The following is a 22,364-nucleotide window of genomic DNA, read 5'->3' as shown; positions in this document are numbered from 1 at the left end:
GACAGAGGTAGTATGACCTCTGAAACATTGGTTAACATCGACCAGACTACACAGCGCAACAACCCAGAAGACAGAAATCTTCAAAATGTTGATACTTTCTCCACAGAAATCCGCAAGTTCAACTGAACATACTTTGCCATGAGACGCCTCACGTTGTTGGCGTATAACTTGGGATCTTGTTTCTCATCCTCATTAGGCGTGTAGACTGGCAGGAACTGAATCTCACAGCTGCTGTGGACCTGGGTTAGGGTCAGCCATAACAGCTTCAGCCTGAAACATGCATTAGGCATATTTTTGAGGGAAAGTATCTTTTGTTTTCTGCGTATTACAGACACGGAGGCATTTTGTCTTCTGCCATCCTATTTAAAAATATAATGTTTAATCAAAATATACAGTTCTATAATTTTACCTGTTGTTTGTATAGGTCTGAAGCTTGATATGTCATCCTATGGAAATATTTAATATATTGAGTGTGTTTGAAAACAGACCACTATGGAACTAAGGTAGAGAAAAAGATAAGAGGATGGAAAAAATGCCATAACAAGGAGCTTCACCAATTTTACTCATCAGCTATTACTGGGTGAACTGTTTAAAGGAAGTCAGAAGAGCTGGGCATTCGGTATGCTTCGGGAAGCTGAGAAATATATTAAATGTTTTAGTAAGAAAACTGGTAGGGAAGAGATCACTTTGAAGACCCACTCATAGATCAGAGAGTAATATTAAAATTGTAAGATTTAACGTGAAGAGATCAATGTTGTTCTTCTAGGTTGTGATGCCATGTTGATTCATAGGTATACACCAATTTTACCAAAAATGTTGGTAACTACCTCCAAGTCCACACAGCATCACAATCCAGAAAAACATTGTCATTATTTAAACTAGTATTAAATAAATAGGGTGTGATGATTTATCAGGATCAAGATAGGACCTGGCAGCAGGTGATCTGAACATGGTTAATGAATCTCTGTGTTCAATAAAAGTCAGTGAATTTCTTGAGTAGTTGAGCGATTAAGGCTTCTCAATAAGTACTCTGCTCGCGAGGTCGGTCAGGACACAACAAAAACTTTTTGTATCTTTTAACACATTTATTTCTGAGCCAAGCGTTCGTGTCTAAACAGACCGACACAAATATATTTGGTTGGGAGAGCAAAGGCTTTCAAGAAATAAATACGAGAAACCTGCATACATTATGATACTCGAAAATGGGTGCTACAATCTTTGAAGATTTTGTGATGACAAATGTTACACGAGTGACAGGATACTGCTATTACTGTTGCAACGACAATGTTTGCCTAAAATATTCTTAAGGAAACAGGGAATGAATCAGTGGATTGAAATCATCTGGCTCAAGATATGATTCTGCGATGGGTATTTGTGAACATGAAGCTAAACCTTAAAATCATGACAAGACACAGAATTTGACTACCTGAAGTTCATATCAAGGGCTCTCCTCCACGGTGTGAATATATTAGTCCGCAAATACATTGTGGGTTTTGTGGGTTGTTACTGATGCTGGTATAGCACACTTGCATGACACCGTTCATAAAATTGCAATTATTCATGTGTTTCCTGTCTAACCTAAATTTTATCGCTGTTACTGAATGGCTCAAGAGAAATCTTACAACAAACCCTGGAATTCATCCAACTTACGCGCCAGGACCTTCCCATGTCCATGTCACTGTGTCTAGTTTGTTAGGGTAGCGAATGCAGACAGGCTGGATTGGTACACCTGGGTAGAATGCTCCTGGCTTGAATGTGATGAGGCATGAACGATTCGTGCACGTACCCTCAGGAAATATTAAAACCTGCACAACAAGTGAAATACGCATTAAAATACAAAGCAACAATTTATTCATCACAGAGTAATTTGAAATGATTTTTATGCATACTGAAAAAATAAATAAGATAATCATTTCATAATGATTTAAAACAACTCGCCTCTCAAAAGTGAACACAAGTGATCACTGAATACGTCGTCCACGTACCTGAGGCCAATCCTGGTCGGAAGTTGCTCGGTCTATTATCTCTTTTATCGTGTTCTGCCTTGAGTTTGGGTCCTCTCGCCACACATAAATAGGCTGCGTGTAGTTGATCAGCTCTGTGTATTCAGAAGAGTTTCACAAACACATTATGTCACGCAGATGACCGTCTTTTGGAGTGTTACACCATGCAGTCTGGAAGAGCTTGACTGACATTTCAGAGAAGCGATCATCGCCTTGATGATGGAGGCAGTAAGCACCTCTGAAACACTGACCAATTTCTACCAGACTACTTGGCAAAGCATCCCAGAAGACAGTCATCTTCATTCTTGCCACCATGAGAACCTGAAATCTCACATAACAATAATTTTTTGTGCAACATGTTGGTACGTAATTATATTTCTACTGGACCGAGTGACTCGTAAACAAGGGGACCGTGATGTTAGTTGCATATTACTGCAACGTTATGAGACAAATGAATCATAATATGAGATCTGAGGTTTTCATGACACTGAAAATGTTGTAGATTGTGGATTTTTGGGCTGTTCCAGCATGTAACCTTGTAGGGAGTTACCAGCGTTTCTCTAAAATATTAATATTTCCTGTATCCTGATAATGGAGCTAAACGTTGGTAACCACCTTCACGACTATGTGGTAACACAAAGCAGGAGACCAAACAAGTGATAAGGTCACATCCAAATCCACCTCTTATCACGTTTTGTTCCTGGCCACTTGGTGTAATATCTTAAGGATTGGTTGTTATGATTTTGTCACTTTACTCAAATGAAATAAATTCTCATAAATTTGTGTTCTGAATCTAACAACTTTTTTGATTTACTCTACAGAAATACTTTTTTTTAAATTTATGTTCTGAATCCTTCAACTTTCTTACAACTTTTGTTTCAATAAAACAAACCACAATTTTTAACCCACGTCATTCTTGGTGTAGTATGAACTTCCTTTTCAGGACACAGTAGGATGTAGGCATATATTTATTTTATTTAATGACACTGTACAGTGTGCTCAGAGAACATAGTGCCAAAAAATAAAAATATTAATTGGTAAATTAGACAGGATTGGGAAGGAAGCGGTCATAGCATAATTGAAGGCATTATCCCGGTATTCGTCTGTAAGGTTCAAAGGGAAACAACGAAAACCTTGTCAGGATAGCCGGTTACTACCCGAGATCTGAACCTGGGCTTCCCTCATACGAAGCATAAGTGATAACCACTCGGCGGAAAGTGGGGATGGACAGAGGGTAATAAAACTAATGAACATAAATTAAAACTTACGATGGTAATGTTTTCACCTGGGAATATAAAAATACTGTCATATGCTATGAAATTAAGGCTGAATTCGCCTGAAAATTCCTCTACATCTGCAAAGTGAGAAACTGATCTGTGGGCAATACGTACTTCCGATGAAGGGGTTCAGTCCACTCTCCCTGCGTACAATAATGGACGGAAAGCCGGTAACATACGTGATACCAGCGTCTAGAAATGTAGAATGTGGCGCCACAACTAGAATGGGGGCTTCCTTTCGCGACGCCTGGCGTCCTTTCACAGTGAGACTCATACCACCAACCTGGTACGTGCTCTTGCCCAGCGAGCAAATCAGCGGGTTCAGCTTCCTAGGTGACGGACAACACGTGACTCAGTCATTCAGTCCAACTGAAGTGTAACCGCCACCTTATCGAGTAACCCAAACCAGTCCAACAGCGTGACAAACGTAGATAATATTTACAGAAGCATGTTAATTATTTCCTGGGCTATTAGCCCAATTGTTCGCTTAACCGGCATCCATTATCAGTGTACCAAACCTCGACTCCCGTGAAGTTCGGATGTAGTAACATGGACAGACTTCGCGTTAACAAACGACAGTCATTTGTTCATATGCGCCGACAATTCTGTTTCGTTGACCTAGCTGTTAGCTAAATACATTCTGTTGCCACCTAGTCTGTCTGCCTGTTCATTCATCCATCTGTCTTCCGTCGCCTAATTTCATGTATCCCGTGTTTCGTTCTACGTAAACAGCTGTTTCATAGTCACAGAAAAGTAACTGTATTTGAACCACTTTGATTGTTGTGTATTAAGTGTCTTTGTTGCCAATCTCATTATTATTTACGTGTTCAGGACTTGTCATCTTCCGCTATTTTTCTTGCCACATAAACGTATCTCTCCGATTTATATACAAGAGTATCAGCTAATAATAAGGAATATAAGTACACCGTTAATAATTCAAAGCCCATAGGATGACCACTCAGTGCAATGAACATGTTACTCAAGGTAGGAAGCCATTTGGGAGACGCACAGGAAGTTCATTATTGACAAATTGTCAAAGCATTTCGTGTTTTGGATTGATTCTTTTACCAGCACCAAGATATTTTAGTACCAACAATCCATCACCATGGGTAATTTAATATGATTCATGCACCATAATATTTCAATTCAACTCCTTTATCAGATTGTTTGCCAACAGCAAAGACCCCATAACAAGCAAACATTAATGAATATATACACTAAAAAGGAACGAATAACAACGAAAGTTAATTAAGACAAATGATCAGTGTAGACACTTTCTTGCAATCAGAAAGAGCCCTGCAATCTGGTAGAAGTTTACCGACGTTTCTGAGGTCCTTGCTGATAAAAAACCGGTGCCACAGCCCAGAACTGTGCGCTGTGAAAACATCAAATCCCACAGTCTCCCCGTCATTTTGTGGGTGGCAGCAACTTACGAATAACAGTTTTTTGTGTTCTGGATGAAAATTTACGGTGGCATTCCCGTCTTAAAAACACATTTTTCTTTTCGTGGCGGTCAGTAAAATAACAGTATACGGACCTGGAAAAGATTTTTTTTTTAATTTTAAAATTATGAATAGTAATGATCATGACTGTCTTCTGGGTTGTCGTGCATTCATCATCGGGGCAGTATGAGCCTCTGAAACGTCGGTTAATTTCTACCAGTCAAAAACGGCACAAATCACAGTCGTCGCCCTGAGTACCTGAAATCTCAACATGTATCTCTGCGCATCAAGTTCGCGCAGCGGACAGAAACAAGACATATTACTGAGTGAGTATTCGTACTTCCGAAGAACGGCAGGCGACCGGTCTCGCCTTTAGCGACGACACTGGGCCCGCCCATCAGCACGACGGGCAGGGCGTCGAAGTAAGTGGAATGCGATGCCAGGGCGAGGATGGGAGCGTCCTTGGCAGACGCCTGCTTCCCGCGCACAGTGACCCAGTGGAAACCCCCAAACAAGAAGAGAGCCCTCATCGCCCAGCACACCATCGCCTTCGTGTCACTACAACCAAGCACCACCACACAAAGGTCTGTTAGGCTCGAGCAGGGCGGAACACAATGCAGCCAAAGGCGCCTCGTCACACACGTTCACCCCGCGGTCCGCGTACTTTCAGCAGACAAAGAAACTAAAATGACCATTAAACTTAACTTACAGAGGAAATAAAAGATTTGACGCGTTCAACGATGTATATTACAAATCTTGTAGCACATGTCACTCCAAAACTTCGCAAAAAGGCGTATGGAGGACGTGGAGATAATTTCCAAATACTCTTAAAATCGGAACTAGATGGAAATGACTGCTGAGTTTCAAGCTCCGGCAAACATGACCCCCGCCCCCTCCACACCACACTCAGGAAACGAGGCCGGGCGAGAAGCATCGTTGGACTGGTAAAGTAAAGTAAAGTTTGTCCCACTATACGCCATATAGGCGTTTGGGGTGAGTGGAGGTATAGCTCCTCTCTTCCTTGACCTCGGCACTAGATGGGGGTGAGTGGTCAGCATCACGCCCCGGCCGGCTTTACCCCCGGGAAAGGACCCCCGGTACCCACTGTAGAGGAGGCTGGGTGGGCCCCAGAGCCGGTCTGGACGCAGAGGCTATCGTTGGACTGGTGACGAGCAAAACTTCACGCGACTTAACGTCTTCGGCTTCAAGTTATTTCTCTTCAAAATCAAATATTCTGATTAGCATTTTGTTCTCAAACGCAGTCATTCTACGTTATTTATCCAGATTAAGACACTATGCCCCACACCCCTTTCGAATTAACTAACCAACCATCGAACAAACTCCATGGAAGAGAGTCCTTCTTGAGAAGCCAACAATACGCTCAACTAGCCAAGAAATTTCCTGCTTTTCACGGAACCCAGAGCGTTTATTTTTCAAACACCCTGTATATAATGATTTTGTCCTATAGTCGGAGGACAAAACAAGAGCATAAACTTACTTAATTTTCTCTGCATTTAGTTCTAAAGAACAGTTAAAATCATAGTAATTTTTACTTTCACAAACATGAGGACAGAAGAAAAAATGTCCCAAGCCTCCTCATATCGGTAAATCTGCGAGTATATAATGTTAGCTGCATTGTGGTTCGCCCTACGTAAGCTTTCAAGGAAGAAAAAAATATGTTAAAGTAGTTTAAATGAGTGTCCTCCACTGTAAGGCCTCTGTAAACCCTCTTACTCCCACACACTTTATAAAAATGCGATTGGGAAAAATCTAGAATTTTAATAGAAATGGTCGCTCCTCATCACAGTTTAACGTTTCAGAGTACACTTCGCCTACTGATAAACAAGCAGCCATGATGTGTGCCCATCATCAGATAAACTTCATAACAAGCATCAACGAACGTACAAACAAACGCGTATGGAATTTTACTGGAATGTGTTTCATGTCTTAATTTAAACTTCAAGCCCAATCTTCAGGAAAGGTTATTTGCAGAAAACATATTTTTGTGATCAACTTGTAATTAATTTATATAATAAGATGGGACAGGTGTACTCTTTGGCGTAATAGAAGATCTCTTACAGGTTTATATTCAGACACTAAATAGTGTGTGTGTCATACTTTGCTATTTTATTTTCCTTGACGTTTTTAGACATTCAGTGGTGTTCATGTTTAGCTATGCTAGTAATAATTCGTCTGTAGACTGTGTAATGTGAGGCAGACATGTTACTGGTACTCTGAAAACCAAATGGTGTCTTTCCAGCTAGTAGCATAAAAATTTAATAACCACTGATGACGACGATCGAATAAATTCACTTGACAGTAAACTAAAACTAGTTGGGAAGACATAAAATTTAACTCTGTTGTTATTAATAACTCCCAGACAAAAAGAATAATGCACAACGAGGAAGAAAATAAATGTCATCCAAGAAAAGAAGATTTTATGTAAATATTATTTCTTAAAGTAATCGCAATACTGTACACAAAGCAGAAATGCATGTTCCAAGACAGAAATTGTAAAAGCATGACAGACGCGCTGCTGTCTCAAAGACCAACAGAATTAACACTGCAGTTTGCATGGAAGTATTGAAAGCTCAAAGCGAAGGATACGAATATGCACAGCATGCGTAAGACATGTTAAAACAAAGCTCTGAAACCTTCAAGCAACATAGTATTTCTCATAGGACTATATCAATTACAAGATACAACACAGTGTTAAGACAGACGTAACTGAAACAACATATTTTACATACCTATCCGTTAAAAATGCGACACTTCCAACAAAAACAATGTTGTAAATTAAGTCATTAATACATCCGTAACCTTCTCCATGCCAAGAACGAGATTTGTCGTCCACTATGCAGAATACTTACGTAAAATTCAGCATTAAGAGATTAAACAATAACGTACAAAATGTTCTGAAACATTTAGTTGCTTAGATATAATTCAACTAGTCAGTCATACACAAACACAAGCTGTTTTTCATACAAATGCGAACCAGTTTCAAATAAGTAAGACGAAAACCAAGAATTTAATTTAACCTTGCCCTGCAGGACTAAAACAATTCTAGTCTGCATGAAAATATATTTATATTTTATATTCAGTGACCTTACTGAATTTTTTAGACGAATCTTTGATTGGAAGGTATTCGACAGTAGGCTACTGAAAATGACAACTGGGTCTAAGACGCGTGAAGTACGAGCAAGACAGGTATCAGTGCACGATAAGAGGCTTCCCAAAGTGGACCTCCAATTATGTATCTTTAAAGTGAAGAATTTAAAGGTGAGATGGGCGGGGCATGTAACACGTATGAGGGAGCCGAGGCCACTTGGACGATCTATGAGCAGATGGTCGTAATGTTGATGCCACTCTACACATTACAGCTACATTTGGGCGTATTAACACTAATGACGCAGATAAGTAAAATCAAATAAGCGTAAAAATTAAGGCTCCTGTAAATCGGCCATTTTGTTCATAAACATACACTAGATCTACTAAGAAAACCTTTTAAAAAAACTGATATTTCCATAACATCAACGCTGTATTATGGACGTTTCTCTTATGCAGCGTTCCACACAAGAGATAATTACCATCAAACGTTACTTTGGACTTAATAATCATACGAAAATGTAAACATATTTTGATAGTGTGTGAACTTCGTCAAGTTTATTTTAAAACGCAAGAGAAAATAAATTTTCCGTTATTAAACATGACGTAAAGCAAATAACTAATACTGAACGAAGCCACTGCGATAAATTTCGTATTAGGAACATAAAGATATGTGCAACCACTAACCATTTTATGAATTAACCATTATTTCCCAACAAAGTGGGTAACCGGCCAGAGGGCGCTGAAGTCTCTTGTCTCCGTTGTAACACGTGCTATTGAATGAAAAGTTCGATTTCTCTCGATCCATCTATTCCACTTCCGTTGGGATATACAAACACGTGGACGCTATAAAACTTTGATGTTCTTTCAAACAAATTTGGCATTGGGAGAGTTGAAACTGCCGTACATTATATACAAAAATAGACCATCGTGTTATATAATCATTAACTTGTAATTTCTCGTAACTTAGCTGTAGAATGAGGAATGGAACCATTTTAAAAGAAGAATGCTTTGTAGGTTCTTCCCAGAACTTCTTGTCTTCCCTTAACAATACTAAATTCTTGGAAGTCAAACCACTATTCCAAGTAAAGAGAGAAAAATACGGGGCACAAAAATGTTGTTTAATCATTACATTATTTAATTTAGTATCTGTAATGCTGTTAATGCAGAATACTATGCTGAATTGAATCACTGGGAATACCGATGAAGAGGGTTGAAATATGGCGGCAGGATACACCCTGACCCCCCCCCCCCCAACAGACCACTCTACACAATGTGTCCCCACCCCCTTGAACCCTGTTTTCATTTAGAATCAACACACAGCGTTTGAAACACATCCTGCATACGGACAACCAACATCTGTGCTTCATAGTAGTAGCCGCCATGAGAACCTAAATTTACACCTTAAAAATAACTGACTGGAAAAGAAGTTACACTTTCTCTGTCGTGGCTCGTGACTTACCACAAAACTCTAAGAGTGTAACACGTACCTCAGCCAGAGTCACCGCCCTTTGACCCTTGCTAGACTACGGTAGCACTAAACGAGACACCACGAAATTAATTAAACATTAGGGCTTTATCGCCCTGACGATAGAGGCAGCAAGCACCTCTGGAATGTCGGCGAACTTCTGGCAGACTACGCGGCGCAAAATCCCGGAAGACAGACATCTTCAGACCTGATAATGGTCGTAAAGCCGAAACATGTTGCTGGTAGGTAATGTTTCATTATTAAACATTGTAAAGCTGTTAACACTTACATAATTAAATGTACCATGTTGTGCGTGATACGGATTATTATTCGAATGTATGTCCTAGATAATACCACAATAGGACAGACAGTATATATAAATATAACATTAATTCACAAGGCATCAGAAGCGACACGTTAGAATATTATGGCCAGAAATGAAGATTATAACCTCATTTACTCTTGTACGTGTCATTTTGCTGTTATGTCTGTGCTTATTCCCATTTTCCACCGCTTGTGATATTTCAGCACCTTTCATAAATTCTAGAACAGTTACACCATTAACAACGCTGGCACACTGTAACATGAAAGGTGTGTGTGTGTGTGTGTAAATAAACTAGTGTTACGGGAAACAAGTTTGTGTTTACAGTCATGAGAACAGGATGAAACAGCTGATTGCTAGAATCACTGAACTGCGTGACCATGATCGACAAACGAACACACTTACTACACTTAAAAAAAACTCGAAACCGGTATGAAGGTTGTCTGTAATTGGATGAGTTCTTCATAGCGAAGCCGGCAAGTGTTAAAATTAGATTAGACACGACACTATCTGAAGCAGCTCCTCCAGAAGGCCTACGTGTTATTTGTAAACCTCAAGGCGTCACCTCGCTGACCTCATTAGCAAGTCAACTGACTGCCTCAAGGTGAGATCTGCGGGTCCTTTTCTCTGAGATAAGAGGATGAATGGAGGTCTTTGTACAGACAGCTGTCTGGTGGATTATATTTTGGTGTGTGTGGTACTTCTACAAGAAGTCCAAAATGAATTCCATACTGACATTTGGGGTTTTCAGGGCGATAAAAATGTGGATTGTAATCTTGGGGGGATTGTGACGCCGTGCCGACTTGTAGGTGGGTACCAACGTTTCATAGTATCATTCTGCCCTGCTGGAAAGCTCCTTCAGCTGACATACCGTCTTTAAATAACCTTTAGGATCAGTCAATCCTATTACTTCTGTAACAACCTTGTTACTATTGGATCTCAGCCATCAGCAAAATCATTATCATGATCGGCAAGTTGCAAACAACACCGACACCAGATGAGTGAATACATTTGGTCAAATTATGGAAGTAAAACGAGACAGAAGTTATTTTGATTCATTATAGTTTATTAACCACGAGGAAAAAAATACTTGAAATGACATCAGCCCATCAGCCCAACTAGTAAGTAATATTTTTAAAAAAAGTGCAACTAGCCCCATCTAGTAGCCTACTAACAAAACAAGAATGCATGTCATGACGGACGTATCTTATAAGAACCAAGTTATTGACACGGAAATTAACATTTCCTACTCCGGGAGTCAGATCAGGTTAGTCACAATTCGAGACGGACTGTGTCGCAGGGGGGAGTGAGTCGGTGCATCGATCTACAGCTTCGCCCTTCTGCCTGGCGTCCCTTGTTCCAAGCGTCGTACGATCCTGCCTACAACCGGACCGAGTGAGCCAAGCAGCCCTTGTTATGCTCGTCACTTTGAGTGTGAAACTTGGTCTCCACTTCTAGGAGATGAGCATAGATTAATAAAGCTGTTGATGTGGGTCTTCCGTCGTGTGACGCCATTAAAATTTAATTAGACCCTTAGTTACTAACGAACCCCAAAGAACCAGTCCGAAGTTTCCAGTTTTCAGAAGCACAATGTAATAGGTAAAGTCTACACCGACAAATATTTGCGTTTTAATAGTGAGATCATCATGAAGAATTCAATTCACTTCTGCAATAAAAACATTAAACTTCTGTAAGTCACTATTTCACTAAACAGTCCAATGTTCGTATCAATTTGTAAAGTTCAGCCCTTGGTACAAACTAAATGTTGTATAGCACAGGTGTTCTGTTTCCATGGTTTTAAATATTTCCGATTCAACGCCCATTCGCATGTTCAAAGTCAGAACTTTGTAACAAAACGGGAGAAGTTTCCAATTTGTCATAATTTTATTTTTTTGTTTCAGGTAACTTTAGGTCCGGTCACAGAAGGAGTAACTTTTTTAACCATAAAAGTGTGCGGTCATTTTTTATTTTATTTTGTTCCATCTTTTGATTGAACTGTACACAGCATACTGCTAACGTAAATCGAGAATTCCAAGCAAATTTTTATGAAGTGGCTGTTTCGTTAACAATACAAATATGAAGATCACATAACTTTTCTTTTTATTGTTTTCTGTTTTCTGCATCATCTCGTGGTACTTTTTTCCATCAGAAATGAACACTAAAAATCTTCAAACGTAAACCATAATCATCACGTTAATTTTAGCGAGAGATTTTCCTTTAAATAATATAAATATTTAAGCTATAATATTTATTTTTAAAGTTTATATACCTTTTATGCGTTAGTCTAACTTAAAAACATACATTACATGTCTCCAAGAATGCCTGTCGTCCAATTCGACAAAAGAGATTATGCTGCCATATGAACTACTGTTAGTGCTGCCATCTATCAATGGCCGCGAGAACTATTTCTGTCATTTGCATACTGTGCATAGCACACCGTTCCGAGCCTATTCATCTTTATATTCGCCAGGTTGTGGTGCACTGTTGTGGCTGACTACTAACACAAAGAAACGTTTATATGTGTGCCAAGTTGTAGGTATGCTGTGACAAAGCCCAATGTTCTGACAAGCAAAATGTTCAGTGTCTGAAAGAGACATACAATAACCGACTAAATCCATACTGCGGGATATTTATACAAAATGTTACAGTTGTTCAGCTGGTCAATAAAACAAGTCTAGACAAACAAAACGCCTGTCACCGCTAAACATAGTTTTATCAAAGCGACGCTTCCTTCAGTAAAGGGGCTATTATTAGGACGACGATAGGCGTAAATAGCCTTCGACGCTGAAGCGTCAAATAATATTAGGGCACGTGATGAATGGGGAGAGGAGAGAAACTGAGCTGAGATCGATGATGGAGTCCGTTGAATGGGGATATGAAGGGTGAAATGGAGCGAAACTAAGCAAAGGAACACGTGAAAATAAGTCAGGTATAATTAGAGATGCATTCACTTCAATAACGAGGTCTAGTTCACTGTCTCAGAACGGGATGTCTTGTGGGTGAGTCGTTAATGAAAACTAAAGCATTCGTGCTTAATTTATTAAGGCATTCACGTGATTCAAAGCAACACACTCTAGTTCCATAAGAGTGGGGAAAATCCGGTCAACAGATACGTCGTGGTTGAATGAGAGACCGAAACGACGTTTGAATGATTGAACGATTGAAGGCATTTTATGATATCAGACGCAGGGGCTTCGCTCCAACACCAAAAGCGACGACTAAATATCATATAAGAATTCAGTCCGTACCGCAAAGTAAACACAACTCTTTAACATTAAAAAAGATCAACTGGTTAACGATGTTTAAGGAAATAATCGCTGTTTACGGTGAGAATCGTATGAAACCCATATAAATAAAAAATTGTTGATTGCTGAAGCAAGTGGGACATATAATTACCAGTGGGTTTTAATGGTTACTTGTGCCTTCTACTATGTAATATTAAACGTAAATACTTGCATTATACAAAATAAGTAAAGGGAGACATGTTGGAAGAACGGACGCAACTCGAATCTCAAAGAGAATTTAAAATTATGTTTTTAACTGAACTTTAAAACATCGACCAATGAAGGCAAACTATGTTGAAACTATATACTTTATACTGACAAAGGGCACGAGGGGGGGGGGGGTTGAATATTCATGAACTAGACGCCATCATCCTTGCTGAGTATCGTTTAGAAAACAAAACTATATTTTTCTTTCTGAATTTCCATGCTAATTTATAATTTCAATTGTTGAAAAGTCGTAAACTGTTGGCTTAAATTGTCAATAGATGTCAGGAATATTTTCACTTGTGTTATCAAATTCGGGACGATTTCTTGAAAACAAATAAACAATGTGTATGAACGAGATATCTTGTTAGTATCACGGAAATTATTAAAAAAAATGTTTAAACAATCTATAGTCGGTTGGGCCTGACTCTGGTCCGCTGACAGTAGAAGCTTGGCTGTTTGAAGTTGCAGGAACACCCAAGAAGGGCCTAAATATCGAAACTTCAGCCAGCTAACGATTCACAGCGATCTTGATACTTTAAGCCACGCTACAGTGAGTCGAAATTATTCATGTCGAACCGATAACTGTTGTTCTCCGCAAGTTCCATCTGATCGAACATTATTAACCGTTCCACCTGACACGCGAACTTGTTCGAACCTCGTGTCAGTTTACAACTGTTTCTTGAGGCACACATCAGGATTTGCGTTTATCTCAGACTAACAATCACACCGTGTCCTTTCCTCGTTTATTTAACGACGAATTAACAACTCAATTGTTTACACAGCATCGACTGAGATAAAAAAATTAGTACAAGCGATAAAATGGACAGAATAAAGTGGTCGTGGCGTATTTAAATACATTACAGCATTTATTTTTAGACAACAAAGGAATCTATAGAAGAAAAAGGCGGCAAAAAAGAAGAGAGACAAAAGTCTGTCAGGGTAACTTCAACGATTAGAACCCGGGACTTCCCGAGTACAAAGCAGAGATGCTAAAGATGGCTGTCTCCTGGGTTGTTAAAATTGATCCAAGATAAACAACGTACTGTGTGAAGGGGTCGACTGGATCCAGAGGCAGGGTTTTGTAAACACAGTCGTAAACCCTTGGGTACCATAAAATCAGATATTTCAAAAAACACAGAGAGACTTTTCACACAACTGTACTTCTTTTAGTCGTGGAGATTTTTGGATATGGGATATTAAATTAGCAGGGCCCTTATTTCTTCCCACACGAAATGTTACCTTCCTGTCTTCTAGATCAGTGGTGTTCAACCTGGTGTACGCGTACCCCCGGGGGTACGCGAAGATATCTTAGGGGGTACGTGAAATTTAAAAAAAAAAAATTATGATAAACACTGAATAATCAGTAATTAATTTATTTATTTATTTAATTTATTTTAGATGTAGATTATATACTATGTATAACTTGAATTAAACACCAACAACTTTGGGGGCACAAAGTTGAAGAGAAATTATATCTGGGGGTACACGAACAAAAAAGTTTGAATACCACTGTTCTAGATAACTGTCCCGCAATGAGCGGTTGTTTCTGAAGCCGTATCGCTTAGCTGTCTCAGCAGTCTTAACAAAACATTCAGTAGCATGTGTGGGACTGCTGGATGCATACTAACTTAACCAAACAGCTGTTAAACACACGACGTCAGTAGACGTCTCAAAACACGCCACCTCCTGCCTCGCTCCACCCCTCCCACGCACACACATACTAATGATGTTGCACCATATGTTTGCTGCATTGCTTTCCTTTCTAACGACGTACAAAAGAGTTTTCTAGACAGCGCAGCCGCGGTGTGAACTTTGTCTTATGGGTCGGCCAGGCTTAAAGGGAGGCAGTGGGATTCTTCCACGTGAACGCGCGCTCACAAAAATGTTGACTATATGAAGCGTACCGCAAAGAGAACACAGCACATCACCGCTACAAAGATCAACTGGTTAATTTTATTTAAAAAATAATCGCTGTTTATGTCGTGAACCAGATGATCTTTTTAATGGTGAACACTTGTGTTTTCTTTGCGGTACGGACTGAATTATTATATAATATTTATACGAGCTTCGGCCTTCAGAGGGTTAACTGCGCACCAACTACCGTCTTTCGACTTCCTCGTTCAATTTCTGTAACGTACGAGGCTCGTCCACAAAGTAAGTTTCCCTGGGGCCGTTTACAGAAACAAAACACAATTTCATGGAAATATTTATTGCAACAGATACAGCAAGTGTCCAGCTATTTTTCAACATATTCGCCACCGGAATTGAGACATTTGTCATACCGTGGGACCAACTTTTGAATACCTGTGTCGTAGAAGTCTGCCGCCTGGGATTGGAACCACTGTGTGACAACCATCTCCGCCTCTCTGTCATTCTCAAAACGCTGACGCTGACCGGACAGGAATTTCTTGAGGTGTAGGAAAAGAAGGAAATCACTGGGAGCGAGGTCCGGGCTGTAGGGTGAATGATTAAACACCTCCCAGCTGAACTCCTGCAGGAGACTTGCTGTCCGTCGAACCGTGTGCGCCTAGCGTTATCACTGACCGCACTTCACAGTCGGCGGGAGCTGGAATAAGAACCTCCATCTTCAACAGCTGCAACGATGCTGCTGTGAGAACGCGGGAAGTACCGTTAGTGCATGCGCCATGCTACGTCATTGCTCTATCACGTACGCACAGTCGCTTCGCGCAATATAAGGTTTGCTAGCTGTGGGACGAGTGGGAAACTTACTTTGTGGACGCGCCTCGTATATGACGCAGTAGGGCTCAGCTGTTCCAAATCGATACATTGCCAGTGAGTGAAAGTACTGACGCTCTGACGCCTGGGTCCACAGGGCTCTGTGTAGGTTACTTTCCTGGCGCAGAAACCAGCCTCATGACGCAGTCCTGTGTTTGCCAATATTTACGTTCTTATTTCGTAAGGAACATCTGCCCTCCTGACGTTGGGAGCTGTGAGGCTGGCAGATTGTCCCGTGCTTTTCTTGAACAGCAAATTACATGCCTAATACTGGGCGAGATTTCGGGTTCTCATGGCGTCGAGTAATAAGAATGTCTTCTGGGATGTTGCGCCGTCCAGTCTGACACAAATATGCCGACGTTTCGGGAGTGCTTGCTGCCTCCAACATCAGGGCAATGATGATGGAGGCAGGAAATCGTGTTTTTCTCTTGGAGCCTCTATAATATCACAGATTTGCCGTCACCAGTCTTCAGAAATAACTCCTGTGACCGGCAGGACCCGACGTATATTAAGTTAAGTTGTGTTTCCATAATGATGTTACATAAAGGTCTCAAGATAATTGTATCGAAACTGTTATAAATAATAAATCGGCAGATATTTCAGGTGCTCGAACTAGCTACACGCGATGAAGGACAAGTAGGGAGTTTACAAGATGATTTAGAGCACATGACATCAAAGTAACTGATCGTTTAAAAAAGGCAACCACGTAACTCCAGCCGGGATCCAAAAAAACAGTTTTTTTTAGTGAACCATTCTTGCATGAGTATTTCAATGTGCTCATGTGGTCAATAAATTTCCATCTTTTTTCAAACACATAATGTTCATCACCACGTTCACAAAAGTCTATCACTGGACTCCATCTTGAGAGTACTCGTCCCAGTTCACAATGTCACAGATCCACTTTAATATTATCCTCCCATCTACGTCTGGAGCGCCCTGATAATTGTAGCAGTAATGATCTTTGAAACGTCTGTCGATTTCTAGGGGCACTACACGCCGTAACGTCTCAGAAGCGAAAGAAATTCATATTCGCTGCCGTGAGAACCTGAAATCTCACTGTTGAGGTAAGATTACTTTTAATATTATCTTTCCATCTCATTATTCTTCTTTTAAGTAAACATATTCTGAGACGTTCCCATACCAAATTCCGCCTTTGTTTCACAAGTATTCTCCCACCATAAATCTTTCCAACCAACACTTATGAACATTTCTTGTTTCTCCATACGTGCAATATGTCCCGTCCATAACGACTCCAAAATGGGGTTAAAACCAGTGGAGCGGTTTCAAAGTTACACGTGTAAAAGTTTCCCGAACACCGAGATTACGCGACCAGGCATACGGTGAGCGGAAGGAGAAGCCGACCTTGACATGCCCGCTGAAGAAAGTGGGTCACTGCCAGAACGAAGGACAAACACGAATGCGAACTGTCACTTCCTCAGGCCTCATTATGGACACGGGGACAAGTTCACCTGTCCTCAGGGATGGGTTTATTGACTGACTTCTTACTTACGACATTTTTAAAGACGCCGCCAGATTAAATACTCCGTGAAAAACGGATGTGTATTGAACAATGATTTCTTTGTGTCGTGGCCTGATTTAAGATGCAGCAGACCCCACCAACCCACCCTCGTTCGCGGGAAAAATTATCGTGGTAATATCTGCGCAACGCGGCGTAGGTCCCTCGCTCTTTCACGGTAGCTCTTGCTTAAGCGCGCGCATTTGCTCGACTGTCTCAATAGCTACGTAAATATTGTGCCACACCGAGGGTTCTTCGACTGCATTTCTTCCAATTTTTAGAACTCATTTTTGTCCTTCTGTTCGATAACCCTGACAACTTTCAGCCAAGAACGCTGACGTCAGCCCAAGAAACACCAGTACTAATATTTTCATGTTTATTAAACATTGATTATGCATAATATTCGTGTGTGTTTGGTTACCCTGACACCATTTTTTCGCGTACGGCCTTAATTTCCAACGCAAAGGTTCTGCCGTTCACGCTAAATTTCAAGGAGGCAACGAACGGCAAAAGACGTGGGTCCGGTACTGTTCCGGAATTCGCCTGGATAGACTGAGTAAAACCACAAAGAAATTCCGTCTCCGAGGTTAGATTTGAAGCCGGACTTCCCCGGATTGTGACCATTCGACTGCGATGTTCTGTGACTTCTGTTGAGTACTGAATAAACGCTTACTGTAAAATGACTACTTAAAGCCGAACAGGACACGAGATAAGTGAGAAACATTAAAACGAATTTTTGGATCGAAACCATTAAAACAGATCTTACAGAAACTGGGTGTGAGACTGGGGACTGGATTAAACTGGCCCAGAAGTATTGTGAACGGCTGTGTAAAATTATACCCTGTGGAAAATGGACAATATCTAACATAATATTACGAATCATTCACATATGATGATCTAACCTAGGACCTTCTAAGAGAGCACAAGGTCTCTCACTGACACTACCAGGTCTTAAAGAGGTCTTTGATGTATATATGTATAGTCCATGTGTACATAAGAGAAGTTTATTTACGAGTTACGCATTGGCCTAATTAGCAAGCTAAGCCAGAATGAGCCAAATAAGGCATTTTGCTTGCGGCATGGCTTTGAAAGGTGGAATTCGTTCATTAATTTAAGCTAACAAACTACCTCATTTCCTACGGCCAATTTGAATGTGCCTGCAGGTAACAACCTAACCCACTTCAGTCACACGTAGTTCATACTTCATTTCTTCGAAGCCTTTTATCGCCGCGATGATCCGATGTGATAATATCTGTAACAAATGTTCTGATATCAAGTAAGCAAACCTGTAGGTCGAAATCTGTCACGTGTGAACCACTTGCTGTTAACATAAATTCTGGCTGTTACAATTTTGTTCCCTTCTATTAACCTCAAAAGTCTTTCTTGGCTTGTTTATTCGTTCATTTAAAGGAGACACTGCCTAATGTCTTATTCATTAACGAAAAATAAATCACTTAACGGGACAAATGTAGCTACTAAGCGAATTAATTTCTTCGTAGTATGGAAGATATTAATCTCTAATCCACATCACTGACCAAACATTTCTAACATCAGAATTATACACATCACTGATTCGCCTACTCGACGTCTGTATCCGCATCCTACAACAAAATATTAGCTGAGCCCAAAACTTCTGATAAAGTGATCAGTGATAAGATACTGAGAACAAATAATGAAAAGCTGTGATTCAATTTGATTTTATTTCTTCATGCAAATTTTATTTAACGAGGCTTTCAGTAGCTGAGACGAAACAGATTCGAATGAGAGGCTGACAGTGAATAATGAATTGGAAAGGATGTGGAAGGTAGATGTCGTGGCCTAATTTAAGGTACTCTCTAGAATTTGCCTGGAGGGACTACAGAAAACAACGAAAGACCTCAGTCAGAATAGCAGGTCTCTGGGCCGAAATTTGAACGCTTCTACAAAGCGGGAGGTCTGACCACGATTTGATTTTAGAACAATTTTAGATTTTTGTTATTTTTAAATGTAGCTTGTAAGATTGGTTTCGAATTACTCTCACCTGTTTTAAAAGTCGGGTGTTAAGTAGATTAGTGTTAAGTAGATTAGTAGAATGCACCTGAACTGGTTTACTGTCATCTTTCAAATACAGAAATTATTTAAATACATCAACGTCATAAAACTTGTATTAATTAGTTTCACAAATTCCTTCAGGTCAAAGAAACTGCATATCTAGATCAGAGAGATTAGAACTATTCTCACGACACGATCATAGGACGAATAATAATCAGAAAACTTTCACAGCCTTCTAAATAGCAAACAACCAACTAGAGAAACCCTTGGTTTCTTATCCGGATTAATAGTATTTTGTTGCGAATAATTACATGGTTGATGTGGGAAGTGTCGCATTCTGGAAACGAGAGTAATTTTCCTACTTACCGTCTCCAACCCGTTATAGGGCGTTGTCTGAGCTCTTTCTCTGAAAGGCCCACGAGCCCAACGCAGGCCAGAATCCACGCCATCGTGAGCAACATGAAAATAGCCAACACCCTGAATGGAAGCACGATCACAGTGAATATCGCAGTCTGTAAGAAAGAAAACATAACGTTAAGAAATCTCAAAGGATGGTTTTTCTTCCGTAGTTTCAGAACATAATAAGACTTTGCTGGGAATAGTTTTCACGGTGTAAGCTTCCTTGGTGAAAGTTCTGTTGCCTGCGCATGCGAAACATGACTCCAGGTGTCTTTGATTAGGTTCTGAATCCATTTAAAGTTCCACGATTCAAATCTGTTACAGCTTCAAAATGTCTAAAATATTCGTCTCATACAGTCTGAATTTTAATAAACCACGCCGTGTTTTTTGATACAGAAATAATGTAAATCTAATCAGAGGGTTTGTAAATGTGATTTTTAACAAACAGCCCATAAAAATTATTAATCTTTAGTTACCTTTTACAAGATTATATAAACCTATAAACCTAGCCCCTCACCCAATTGGCATATTAATCGATCTGATGACGGAGGCAGTATGACCTCTGAAACGTTGGTTAACATCGACCAGTCTACACAGCGCAACAACCCAGAAGACAGAAATCTTCATACTAAGATTCACCCTGATGATGGAGGCAGTATGACCTCTGAAACGTTGGTTAACATCGACCAGACTACACAGCGCAACAACCCAGAAGACAGAAATCTTCATACTAATCGCCCTGATGATGGAGGCAGTATGACCTCTGAAACGTTGGTTAACATCGACCAGACTACACAGCGCAACAACCCAGAAGACAGAAATCTTCATACTCACCGCTGTGAAAACCTCAAAACCTCTCAAAGCTTCGTCCATTTTGTGTCGAACTGTTTCACTCCCAAATCGTTTAATTGTAAGACACTTTTTATCTCTAGATCTCTTCCGTGGTCTAATTATATGGCAACAAGATGATCTGTGATAATAACTTAACTCCTGTCTAGGTCATGTAAGTAAGACAGTTATTTAGAACTGTAGGACGTGCTTAATTTGCATTCAATTTGTAATAAGCACTGAGCAAGAAACTGTTAATTACTTCTCGCGTTGGTGTTAGTTCGTTTTAAAAGAAGAAGCCGTAAAGCAGATAAGGAAGACACGCACGCATCCATGCTCCGAATGCTAACAACGGACGCCATGATGCCCTGATTTTCAGCGCTGAACAAACAGAACTCAAGACGTTTCGCTCTGACACAGCGCCTGCCATTAATCATCCTCAGAGCACAGATCCTCAAGAACTGTAGCACAATTATTGTTTCCGACGTACAACAGCCACTTCCGTTCATATTCATTTCAAGTACGTCGACAGACGAAAATTCCTCAAATTTAATAAATTATAATTGCCAATTCGTAGTTGACCGCTCATCCCTATCTAGTGCTGATGTTAAGAATGCGTAGAGTAATACCTCCATTCTCCCAAACGTCTAAATGGCGTAGTTCTTAGTTAAGGACCAAGGGAAACTTTGCCTTTTACCTATGAATTTACGAAATCATGTTTGGACCTAAGATGGATTAAGTAGGCTTGTAGGAAACTGGAATAAATTCCATAATGAAAAGTTTCATAAATCGTACTCATCAAATATTATCAGGATGATTAAACTGATATATTATTTATATCAAAAGTAATTTAAACTACTGGAAATCGATTGAAGTCTTGATTTGAAAAAAATGAGAGGAGTCCAGAGAATGTTCATTGATTATTTCCGCCATTGATAACTCAGCGTTTTCTAGCCTTTCACTGTATTGCTCCATTATTCTATTTACAAACACAATTACAAGCACTGCGTTCCTTATCAGCTACAGCCCAGGGTGTAAACATAATGCTCGTGATAAGTTAGGAAGGATTTGCCGAAACAACTAACAACAAGCAACAGGAAGTAAATGGTAGGCGACACGCAATATAATATCGCCTGTAGAGACTCGTACCAAAGCAAACAAATTGCCAGTTTGTGAAAATGTCGGAGAACGAAATGATCACCGCACGCGGTATACTATACACTTTATATTAACTTATTGTTTCGTGATTCTTCAGTAGCCTTATTACCGTCACTGGATGTAACAATAAGCCACTGCAGACTACCTCCTCAGCGATAGGCAATGTGCATTGACTGGCGATGCGAAAAAGAAACGTGATTTCGACGCGAATCGTCCGTCTGCCAATGAGCGACAGTATTAAAAATTAAATCGCAGTCTGTCCGGTGTAAACGGTTCACGCTGAAATTCCTGCTGTTTTCACGTTCTTTGTCGTAAGTCGATTCGGTGTGAATTCTGTCTCTCGAATATAGAAATACATCGATCTCTCGATTTACGAACGCTCAATGAAACCAGTTCGTAAGATCAAAATTCGTAAATTGAAAATAAAATTTTAATGAATTTCAATGTAAAAAACGTTGACGGATTACCGACTCCCAGGAAAATCGACAAATATTTTTCCCACATACGTTACAATACTGTGCAGTCATAAACATAAGAATAATATTGACGTTTTATTACAGCCATTACCTAAAACACTTAAAGTGTTAA

General features: G+C 40.0%; 1 protein-coding gene across 2 annotated transcripts in view; it reads right to left on the bottom strand.

Moving 5' to 3' along the window:
- The window catches only part of LPCAT (lysophosphatidylcholine acyltransferase), a 42,220-nt gene that overhangs the window by 5,998 nt on the left and 13,858 nt on the right, over positions 1–22,364 (bottom strand). Inside the window, exons 2-6 of one of the 2 annotated variants that reach the window (XM_022081561.2) lie at positions 19,758–19,903; positions 3,395–3,609; positions 1,986–2,098; positions 1,651–1,805; positions 133–270 (exon numbers count right to left, since the gene is read on the bottom strand). In XM_022081561.2, coding sequence (XP_021937253.1) covers positions 133–270; positions 1,651–1,805; positions 1,986–2,098; positions 3,395–3,609; positions 19,758–19,903 — 767 coding nt within the window. Of the gene's footprint in view, positions 1–132; positions 271–1,650; positions 1,806–1,985; positions 2,099–3,394; positions 3,610–5,062; positions 5,281–19,757; positions 19,904–22,364 lie in introns of both variants that reach the window. The other variant, XM_022081560.2, reaches the window with a different exon arrangement.

Source organism: Zootermopsis nevadensis, unplaced genomic scaffold, assembly GCF_977971745.1.
Source record: "Zootermopsis nevadensis isolate Lab colony 2312 unplaced genomic scaffold, Znev_1.0 Znev_ptg000017l, whole genome shotgun sequence".
NCBI classification, from domain to species: domain Eukaryota; kingdom Metazoa; phylum Arthropoda; class Insecta; order Blattodea; family Termopsidae; genus Zootermopsis; species Zootermopsis nevadensis.
The sequence above is the reverse complement of the archived record's forward strand: the minus strand, read 5'-3'. Positions and strand labels throughout refer to the sequence as shown.